This window comes from Pimephales promelas, chromosome 19 (genome assembly GCF_988280905.1).
Source record: "Pimephales promelas chromosome 19, fPimPro1.hap1.1, whole genome shotgun sequence".
NCBI lineage: Eukaryota > Metazoa > Chordata > Actinopteri > Cypriniformes > Leuciscidae > Pimephales > Pimephales promelas.
This window is the reverse complement of record NC_142787.1, coordinates 19,332,774-19,343,837: the sequence shown is the minus strand read 5'-3', so window position 1 is coordinate 19,343,837 and position 11,064 is coordinate 19,332,774. Positions and strand designations below refer to the sequence as shown.

Sequence of the window (11,064 nt, the reverse complement as noted above, 5' to 3'; positions counted from 1 at the left end):
TGAAATATAAATTAGTTGTATTAATGTATTATTTATTAATTTTGTTGTTAAATGTAATTGCATACATTTTAATCAAACTATAAATGTGTTCACTCTAATTCAATATTTGAAATGAGTAGCCAACATATTATGAATATGAAGGGAATTGTAAAAACTTGGCCCCCCTCTCAGCAACTTTTTTAAAACATGGCAACCCAATTTAGTTCACGCGATATTCGGCGAGATGTGAAAGTTCAGCCACTCCACGTGGGTGTATTCATCATGGTACAGGGGAAGTAAATAAGTTATTGCAGAGAAGATAGATGATAGTGCTGTCAGAAATAATTTGTCTAGTTTAATAACATTTATTGTAAATCATGCCGATGTTGTACAAATGATAATTGTTAGATCCTCACTGGAGAGTTTGTAATGCCATGCTGAGGTCTTGTCGGATCATTCATATTTTATCACGTCATTTATCCCATTTCTCAAAATCAAAGGTACGTTTCTTAATGCGTTCTGCTGTAATGTAATTAATGAATGTTCTTTTAGTGTTCACCGTAATTTGAAATGCTCTTCAGGGTGGCCAGGTCCAATATTAAAATCCCGTGTATTTTGCATATCCTGCAAGATGACTGAGGATTCAATCAAAGCATTGAAAAGACCAGCAGATGATCCGCTCGTTGAGACTGAACATGAAGACAAGAAGCTTAAAACAGACCAAGATGAGAAGAAATACCCCAAGAAAAAAGTGGCCCTGCTGATGGCATATTCAGGAAAAGGCTATTATGGGATGCAGGTGAGTTGTGATAGTGATTTATATATCGCTGTCAGTGTGGGGTGTGACTCTACTACTAATATCTTCAACAGAGTGATTAAATCATAATTAAACGATACAAGGATGGATGAAACTGCTTATTTAATTAATTCAAATAAATATTATAAAACTGCATAATTGTTCTTGATCTGACCCAAGTACTTAAATGGACAAGTTTTTCATACATTAGTCGTAAAATGTTGATGTTAAATCCATCATTGTTTTAGAAATGGCCTATGTTCTATACGAAGAGTTCAGATGCAAAAGCCTCTAAATGCCATTTGAAATTTTCTTCTTTAATGATGATTTTTATCAAAAACTTGTATATTTAAGTTCAGTAATTTCACTTAAATAACAATTAATAGGTAATTAGCATTGCCATTTAAGTGAAATCACTGAACTTTTATCATTCTTATCATTATCATTCTAGAAGAAAATTTCAAATGGCACTTTTGGATCTGAACTCTTCATACATTATTTAATGCAATTAAATCACTATTAACTAATGTTATCAATTACTTAGTAGTACATTGATTGCTGTCTGTCCCGAGTATTAATATTTCTCCTGTTCATCCAGAGAAATGCAAAGAACTCTCAGTTCCGAACCATTGAGGATGAGCTGGTCGCTGCTCTTGTCAGAGCTGGCTGTATTCCCGAGGGCCATGGAGATGACATGAAGAAGATGTCTTTCCAGCGGTGTGCACGAACGGATAAGGTGGACACTTTAACCTAGTGCATTTTATTATTATTATTATAGACAGGGTTATCATAGTTATTGCTTAAAAACATAAAAATGTTTCTGTTACTTGCAATCAAATAAATGTTAGCTGACATTAAAAATGAATAAAACTATAAAACTGATTTGATACCTTTTGAAAATGATTTGCTGACGTGAAGCGGAGGGGTCTTGAATCATCCTGAAGGGGTTGTATTCGCTATAACAACCGCCTCGCTCTACATAATCCCTTACATACATATTATTTGAAGTATATTTGCTATATTTCTTGTCATTGCATTGACAGGGTGTTTCTGCTGCGGGTCAAGTCGTGTCTCTGAAGGTGTGGATGATTGAGAACATCCTGGATAAAATCAACGCTCATCTGCCATCTCACATAAGAATTTTAGGTCTAACCTAGAGGTTTCTTTACATACAGTATTTCCTAGAAATCTGTATTATTTTAGTATCATTTATATACTATTATTGCATTTATATATTAATAATATTGTGCTGTTTTATTTTCATTTTTTCAGTTTTCATTTTAATTTTGCTTTAGTCTATGTGCACTGTCATGTTTATATATATTTCTATTTAGGTTTAATATTTTTTTTTTTATCTTAGTTTTAGTCTAATTTTCAATATTATTTTAATATTTAGAACCATTTTTAATGGTTGTAGTTTTAGTTAACAATATCAATACTGTGCATCACATTTACATTTTCTCAAATTTGCAGGATACAAGAGAGTCACGGGTGGCTTCAATTCCAAAAACAACTGCGATGCCAGAACGTATTCCTACATGCTTCCTACTGTGTCTTTCTCGCCGAAGGACTACAACCAGGAGGACACGTCATTCCGTGTGAGTTCAGAGACCCTTCAGAAGGTCAACCATTTGTGTGGCCTGTACAAAGGCACCCACAACTTCCACAATTTCACTTCGCAAAAAGGTCCTCGGGACCCCAGCGCCAAGCGCTACATCACCCACATGTCCTGCGGAGAGCCCTTTGTGAGACAGGAAGCTGAGTTTGCTGTTATCACAGTGAGAGGCCAGAGCTTCATGATGCATCAGATCCGGAAGATGATCGGCCTTGTGATCGCTGTAGTTAAAGGATATGTGGATGAAGGGGTGATCGAGAGGAGCTGGGGAGAGGAGAAAGTTGACATTCCCAAGGCTCCTGGGCTGGGATTAGTGCTGGAGAGAGTGCACTTTGACCGCTACAACAAACGCTTTGGCGGAGATGGCATCCATGAGACGCTGGAATGGACTGATGAAGAAGAAGCCATCGCTGCTTTTAAGGACAAGCACATTTATCCGAGCATCGTGGAGACTGAGCTCCTGGAGAAGTCCATGGTGAACTGGATGGCTACGCTATATATCCATGATTTTGAAGCAACAGCCACAGGAAACCAAGAGCACAAAGTGGGTATTGTTGAACTGTGTGTGTGTGTGTGTGTGTGTGTGATTTTATTATTATTATTTTTTTATATTATATATTATATTTATATAAAATGTATCACTCTCTCGCTCTCATTTCAATTCAGTTGTCCTTTATTGGCATGACAATTCTATTAACATAAAATCTCCTTTTTTTTCACCTAAAAATATTCATGTTGTGTTTTATTGTTTGACTTTCTGGGTATGTCAGGGTAAAGTGTTTACAATTATGGATAATTATCCAATATTTGAAATACTTTTAACCTGGGGTAGCTGGTGAGCAAGTGTTGCTCTGTCTCTACTTTTCTCTCTGAGATCATTGAACATTTTTTTTTGTTTGTTTGTTTTTCAGGATGATGACGAAGATGGAAACGCATCAGACTGAATCACTGAGACGAAGACATTCTTTTTGTTAGATCTTTTATTTTGGTTTTTACTTGTGTGCTAATATTCAGTTCCAAAGTTTAAACTGTAATGATAATTCTGAAATAAAACATTTTTTTATGTCTTGAAGTTTTCGTTGTTGAACAGTTTTAATGTGTATTTGCAACAACAACAAAAATACGAAGAGTTCAGATGCAAAAGCCTCTAAATGCCATTTGAAATTTTCTTCTTTAATGATGATTTTTATCAAACTTGTATATTTAAGTTCAGTAATTTCACTTAAATAACAATTAATAGGTATTTATCATTGCCATTTAAGTGAAATTACTGAACTTAAATATACAAGCTTGATAAAAATGATCATTCTAGAAGAAAATTTAAAATGGCACTTAGAGGCTTTTGCATCTGAACTCTTCACTTGTATAAAGGTTTCGTGCATTTTACTTTTGTAAATGTGATGCCTGACCACGTGTTTTCCTCTAGAGGGCGAATGGATGTCTCCTCCATTGAGTCACATTCAAATGTCAAGGCTTTTTTCCTTTGCTGAAGACATTAATTTGTGACTAGAACGTGCCATCTTTTTAATTTAGTGCATTAAAGAATTGGCCCTTGACCGACTACTTAATAATAGACAATTAAATAAAATTCCTTTACTCAGTAACTTAGATGTCTATACAGCATTAACTGGAATTGAATCAGGCATTAAATTAACTAGAGTTACTTCCGATCATGCAAGGCATGAAAGTTTTGATAATGTTCATAATCGAACTAACTGTATTGTTCCCGGTTACAGTGTGAGACGTAGATCCGCTCCAGTCCACCAAGAGGCAGCAGAGAGTGTGTTTATTGTTTGGGACGGGTCGGGATATGTGTGTGTGCGCGTGTGTGTAGTAGACCGGGATCTGACTGAGATTTTAGGGTGGTGGCTGTTTGTTTAACTGGATCAGCAACAACAGAAGTAAATGCGCTGGAATGCGGTCGGCTAGCTAACTTTACTCCGTCGAGTTTTAGCGAAAATTCACATTATCGCTCAACTTTTATCGACTCATCTGTTGTTTTGTGCGTGTTGAATTTTGAGGACGGGTCATCCCGGTCAGGTCAGCTTTTCTTAATTCATTCACAGATAAAGCTAGCGGGATAGCGTGCTAAGTGAACACAGATGCAGGCCATAAAGTGTGTGGTCGTCGGGGACGGGTGAGTTTTCCCATTTTTTCAGTATTATATTTGTCTTGGAATAATGTTTTACAGGTATCAGCCGTTTCTTGGTTTGCTGTCTTGTGTTTTGAGTTTAGGTAACTTGAGGGCCTTTGATTTGGGAACTTTTCGTGCGTGTTGAAACGTTAGCTCACAGAAATTTTAAAATCACGTCTATGGAACTGCTATGTGTATACCGTTAAGTTATACAAGTTAGTTAACTTACATATGAGAGGTAAGTTAGCTTACAAAGACGAATACAAGTTCCCATTTATATATAACGTTATAGCTCATTAAATCTGTTTTCCACTATGTAGCAGCGAAAAGTACTTGTGAATGATTCTGGACTTAAGCTTTTAAATGTCCGTGTACTTGTGGACTGAGTCAAACTGTTTTATTAGTGTTTTTCGCACGGTGTTGCTAAACTAACCTTAGCCCTTCCCTAAGAGTTTTCCTTTAAATGTTACGTCATACAGTATACTTGAGCAAATGCTGTCATTCTGAATGTGTGGGAGTGCTGCAGTGATAAAGTCAACCAAACCCACTTCTATTATTCATATGCAGTGTCATGTTTAAAATAATGTTTTGCCCTAGTTCATTTTAATATGGATATGAATCATTGTTTTGCTGAAAAGCAAATATAGAAGATGGTATCAATTTATATCACACAATCAGATGTGTAATTGGTGATTTTTGAGATGTTTTATTTCTTCCCTCAGGGCTGTGGGAAAAACATGCCTTCTGATCAGCTACACCACCAATGCTTTTCCTGGGGAGTACATTCCCACTGTGTAAGGCGACCTCTTTCTTAACCTGAGGGACAGTTCAACCAAAATGAAAATTGTCATTATTTACTCGCCACCATTTCTTTCAAACAACTGTTCTTTAAAATATTTTCCCTTTGTGTACTGCAGATTGAGAATCATACAGGGTGTTCTTGATCTGTTTCTCTCTTGTGAGTCCAGCTTCATTTGAGAACGTCCGTGCGAAGGTAAGCAGGCCCTTGGATATTTTGTTCTTTTAGTCAATGTAGACGACTTTCGAAATTATCACAATGAATGGAAAAGAGGAAGAAGCTCTAAAAATAGTCGTCTGGCTTGACAGATTGAGCAAATGTGATTTTAAAGCCTCAAAATAGCATGTTGATGCTGTAATGAAGCAGACAGAAGGTTCTTTTAAACTATTATATCTGTAAAATGTGACAAATGACATTTGCTGTTGCTGGTAATGAGTCTGTGGTGTTTATCCACGGCTAAAACATAGGTTAGGTTTGAAAATTGCACACTAGCATACTGTTAATATTTCTGGAATATAGCATATGTATATTGTGCACATTTCCTCTACCAATTGAATGATTTTGTGTTCAATGGAAGCTCAACGTGTGGCTTTTTTTTTCCCCTCAACAGTGGTATCCAGAGGTCAGACATCATTGCCCTAACACTCCCATAATTCTCGTTGGGACTAAGCTTGATCTGAGAGACGACAAGGACACCATTGAAAAGTTGAAAGAGAAGAAGCTCACTCCCATCACCTACCCTCAAGGCCTCGCTATGGCCAAAGAAATAGGTCAGCACTTCAATAATACACTGCTCTTTACACGTGTGTATGTTAGGGCTGGGTTGACGATATTGCTGCATCGATTTTATTTCATCTTCAATTCAAAATCTCCATTTTAAATTGTAAAGTGCTCATCCGCGGTTGAGTATACTTCGCCAAGCCGTAGCTGTCTGGATCCACTTTAAGTTTTCTTTTGTTTCGGTTGCAGGAGCTGTGAAGTACCTGGAGTGCTCAGCCTTAACACAGCGCGGCCTTAAGACGGTGTTCGATGAAGCCATCCGTGCGGTCCTGTGCCCGCCTCCTGTGAAGAAAAGAAAGAGGAGGTGTCTTATCTTCTGAACTGACTGCACAGACAGCACCAACTGCAATCTGAGCTCACCTGAGAGGAGAACAATGGAGGCAGGGATGATGGGAAATGTGTTTTGGGGAAGAAACATACAGATATTTCTCTCTCTTGCATTGTAATTAGAATTACACCACTAACTAGCTGTTAAGACACCTGAGTATTTGCTTCTGAAGGATGGGACCAGCATTCATAGTTGTTTCCCATCATACATTAAGAAATTCCTGCTGCCTTCTAATGATTTTCTTTATTTTCCCCCTTATTTTGATGTTAAGAAACTAAATACTCCTTTCTGTTCCTGGAGCTGGAGCTTCCTGAATCTCTCCTGCAGTGGCTCTCTGATCACTTTGTGAGCACCACTGAACTGCAGGCTTCACTCAGTGTGCTGGAGAGCAGCATTCTGGGTAACCTGTCCCTTCAGGTAGAGGAGGGCAAGTCAAGGCCTTCTAAAGAGACAATCACTCAAACTGTACTACAAGCCACAGGGGAGGCAGGCCTTTCTGAAAAAGTAAGCTTTTGAGAACTTGTTTTTGAGAATGCTAATTAATAAGTAACCCATTATAGTCGGATATGTAATGCTGCTTTTGTGTTTTGTTGAATTCTTTCTCCACAGGATGTACAGTTGATTGTAAGTAATTAATTTATTTGTATAGCACTTTTCTCAGATGAAGATCACAAAGTGCTTCACAACAAAAGAAAGCATTTACAACTCTCATAAATACATTGCATCACAAAACAAAATAAAATAAATAAAATAAACAATACGTACACATTAGACCAGCCTAACCACCCTACAATCTAGTTAAAAGCCTCTTTAAAAAGCAGAGTTTTCAGATGATTTTTAAATTTTTCCGCACAATCCTTCCAAGTATGGAAGGAGGCAAAGCGTTCCACAACCTGGGTGCAACAACTTGAAATGAACGGTCCCCCCTAGTTTTAAAATGTGAAAGGGGGACAACTAATAGTCTCTGGCCTGTTGATCTCAGACTACGTGAGGATGTACGCAGCTGTATCAGGTCAGAGATGTAGGGCTCTAAAAGTTAGGACCAAAATTTTGAAGTTTATTCTAAGTTTCACTGGTAACCAATGAAGTGAAGCTAAAACTGGAGTAATATGTGCCCTTTTACTCGTGTGGGTTAAAAGCCTAGCAGCAGAATTTTGGACAGTCTGGAGATGACCAAGATCCTTCTTATTAAGGCAAATAAAAAGACTGTTGCAATAGTCTGAGCGAGATGAGATAAAAGCATGAATGATCATCTCCAACTCGGCTTTTGACACCAAGGCTCTTATCTTAGAAATGTTCCTTAATTGAAAGAAACAGTTTTTAATAAGATGTTTCAAGTGTTGTCAACAATGCAATGAAACTCTATTCTGAAGACCGCACTGGTCTGGTGGACTATGCATTGGAATCTGGAGGTATAGTAATGATGTTAACTATGGGTGGATTTTAAGTAGTTTTTCGCTTATCATAGGACTGTACAGCACCGAATTAGAGATTGGGAAACCTACCTATTATGTAATCGCCACGGGCCAATGGGAGTACAAAGGTGTTTAATAGCCAAAGCAAACTTTTCTGGAACTCTCAAAACTGACTTCAAATGAAGTTTGTTTTGCCCTGATTTTGTTTGTAATGTCACATCAGTTCGATCAAGTCCTTCAGACTGACGGCTCTATTGCAGCTTTCTTCAGCATTATGTTTAGTGGCTTGAAAATATAAAGTTAATGAAAGTTGGTTGGTTTAGTTGGTCATGATAAGCGCTCATTGTCACAGCTGTGAACAACTCTTCTTATTCCATGAGGGGGCTTGCCGTCACGACAGGCGGACACGCGATACACGTCTCCTTGAAAGCCTGTAGAATTCAACCAATCACATATCTACTGAATCTCATGTTTACTTCGAAAGTGTTTCCCATTTTGTATGCCTTAGCCTCAGATGTCACGCCCACAGACTGTTGGCCGAACTTCTAATGCATGATACTAGCCTAAATGTGATGAGATCTGCATTTCTTTGTGTCTGTAGGAGGCAGCATCATAAGCACTCGTTGCTCAGAGTCCTTCAACACCAAAACAGCACTGATGAGTCTGTTTGGCCTCCCGCTGTGGTACTTCTCTCAGTCACCACGTGTAGTCATACAGGTCTGGAACTTTGGAGAATTCACATGTATTCATTTGTAAACTCAAGCTTTGATTTCCAATGGTCACTTTCTCTTGTATTTATCACTGTTTCTCTTCATCCATTTGTCCCTACAGCCAGACGTGCATCCTGGGAACTGCTGGGCATTTAAAGGTTCATATGGTTATCTGGTGATCGGCTTGTCCATGAAGATCGTGCCGACAGCCTTTTCTCTGGATCATATTCCCAAATCCCTGTCGCCCACCGGAAACATTTGCAGTGCCCCACGAGACTTCAATGTATATGTAAGTACTAAACTAGAACAAAATACACTACCACTCATTTGTTTGGGATAATTGATTGTTTTGTTTTTGAAAGTATCTTTTGTTCAGCAAGGCTGCATTTATTTGATTGAACTGACCAGTAGTGTATATCCACTGGAGGAAATGATATCCATAGTTTCCCAAACCTTTTTTAATTATTATTTTTTATTATATAAAGTTTCCTGGTTTTCAAATGTCTACAGTGCTGGGTAGATTTGCAAATTGTACTTCATTACACATTTAAGGTAATGTAATTTGTATTTAGTAATGTAATAGATTGAGACTTTTGTCTGGACTTGTTTATAACATTGATTTGAATATAATGTTTTTGGGGTTTTTTCTCTAAAGATTAATATTTTATGCTGTGCTCACTATTTATAGTCGCCTAGCCTGACTAGTGGCTGATCTGTGTGCAATTCCACACAACTTTTGATAAAGGAAAATTTAAAGAATAATTTGTAGCCATTTATTATTAATTAATAATGAATTCAATAAAAAAGTAACTGTATTCTTACATAATTACAACCATTTAAATTTTGGCTCTGATTACATAATCCAGGTTACATATAAGCAGTTACTACCCAGCACTGACTGACTACTTTCAATATATTAGACAAAGGATGACTTGGAGTCAAAGTAAAAAGAAAGTCTCTGTTCTTTTAAAGGGTCTTGATGAAGAGCAGCAGGAAGAGGGGCAGTTGCTCGGACAGTTTGTCTATGAAGAAGATGGAGATGCTCTTCAGACCTTCTTGGTCTCTGTAAGTATTGTGATTTTGTTATTTCATTCATTTAATCAGCCTGTTGCGTCATAATAATTAAATCAAGCCGTAACTGATTGGCTGATGGACTGTCATGGAGCCGGATGCTTTAAAGGAATAGTTTCCCCGGAAATTAAAATTATGAAATTTACTCGTCCATTACTTTAAAGATTAAAGAATACAAGGGCATGTAAATTTACAACAAAAAAAAAGTAGTAGTTTAGCCACCTCTGGTGTTGAGACGGTGTTTATTTGTAGTCTTTTTTTGGATTTTGATGGCACTTGCCTAAACTTGTAATTCTGTATCTCTGTCTTCAAGGAGGAGGTGACGAGAGCTTTTCAGATCATTGAGATGAGAGTGCTGTCTAACTGGGGTCATCCTGAATACACTTGTGTGTACCGTTTCCGGGTGCATGGGAAGCTTGTTGATGAATGACTTACAGGCACTTGGGACATTATGAACTCCTGACAATTTGTCACTCATGCACTGGAAAAAAGAGGAATAGTCACTCTTAAGAAACAAATAATGTGCCATAGAGCTACACAGTTAATATACGATTGCATGCTGGTACATGTACTGTTAGGCCTCAAGGTCAGAATCGGCACTTGCACTCGTCTCATTCTGATGCATCACACTGTTTCCAATTTTGTCCGTCATCAGGGTTTATTTATTATTATTATTATTATTATTTAATATATCTGTTAGAATTCACCAGCAAAAAATGCATGACAATTCTACAAACAAACCAGTGCAGAATGTATTTTAGACTAAATGTAAATTTTGTTTATAAGTTCAATTTTGTGCTGATAAATAAAGTCTTTCTGCTTTGTGGCAAACTTCACTGCCAACAAAATAAATAAATAGTTATGATTTAATTATGTGTAGCATATGTATTATTTTTAAACAGTCTTTAGTTTAATAAACAGTAGACTTGCACTAAGAGTTAAGCACTAAACTGAGACTTTCTAATATGTTGTTCCACGTCAAAAATGAAACATTAAAATCATCCTTCAACTCCTGTTGTTTACGGTCTACTAAATGCCTTCTGTTGTTTGTTTGTTTTTGAAAGCAAATAAAAGGCCTTTTGGTAGAATTGTAAAGATGTCCATCTTTAGGTTGTGGCTTTTTGCAGTGAAATCTCTTTTTTATATAAAGTAAATATAAGAAAACATTGTATATTATTTCAAGATGGAGATTAACTGGATTGAAGCAACTATGGTTTACTTACCAATAAACTTTTTTTGTTGTTAATTACATTTTAGCATTGTATAACATTGCATTAAATGTTGACCTTTTGAAGTATTATAATATGATCTTACTGAGACATTATTTGGAATATAGTGACAACTGGTACTTATTTGCATGTTATGTAAGTAGTCTGCTATACTGTTATTAAAAACATTTAATAATATCTCATTGATTTACATTACAGGCTATTTCAA

The 11,064-nt window shown here is 36.9% G+C and overlaps 3 protein-coding genes across 5 annotated transcripts; all 3 read left to right on the top strand.

Annotated features, from left to right (window-relative positions):
• Positions 1-266: 266 nt before the first annotated feature.
• On the top strand, positions 267-3,462 carry pus1 (pseudouridine synthase 1). Of its 3 annotated transcripts, none has more exons than XM_039688415.2 (6): positions 267-479; positions 561-778; positions 1,374-1,511; positions 1,819-1,921; positions 2,249-2,934; positions 3,302-3,462. In XM_039688415.2, exons 2-6 carry the CDS (start codon positions 611-613, stop codon positions 3,332-3,334), a joined length of 1,128 nt encoding a protein of 375 aa, XP_039544349.2. In that variant the 5' UTR covers positions 267-479; positions 561-610; the 3' UTR covers positions 3,335-3,462. The 3 variants fall into 3 exon arrangements, with proteins under 3 accessions (XP_039544349.2, XP_039544348.2, XP_039544350.2); XM_039688414.2 differs by having other exon boundaries at positions 269-479; positions 611-778; XM_039688416.2 differs by having other exon boundaries at positions 269-483; positions 570-778.
• A 668-nt stretch (positions 3,463-4,130) lies between these two features.
• Positions 4,131-10,724, top strand: LOC120490585 (ras-related C3 botulinum toxin substrate 1). The gene is given in 6 exon segments (XM_089123574.1): positions 4,131-4,527; positions 5,247-5,447; positions 5,449-5,518; positions 5,934-6,093; positions 6,293-6,935; positions 9,941-10,724. Coding segments are annotated over 5 exon segments (597 nt in total). The 5' UTR covers positions 4,131-4,492; the 3' UTR covers positions 6,424-6,935; positions 9,941-10,724.
• LOC120490770 (SUN domain-containing protein 1) lies at positions 6,478-10,057 on the top strand. Its single transcript, XM_039688195.2, has 7 exons — positions 6,478-6,483; positions 6,732-6,935; positions 7,041-7,059; positions 8,448-8,563; positions 8,678-8,845; positions 9,529-9,621; positions 9,941-10,057. The coding sequence occupies exons 1-7, from the start codon at positions 6,478-6,480 to the stop codon at positions 10,055-10,057; spliced, it is 723 nt and encodes a 240-aa protein (XP_039544129.2).
• Positions 10,725-11,064: the final 340 nt, after the last annotated feature.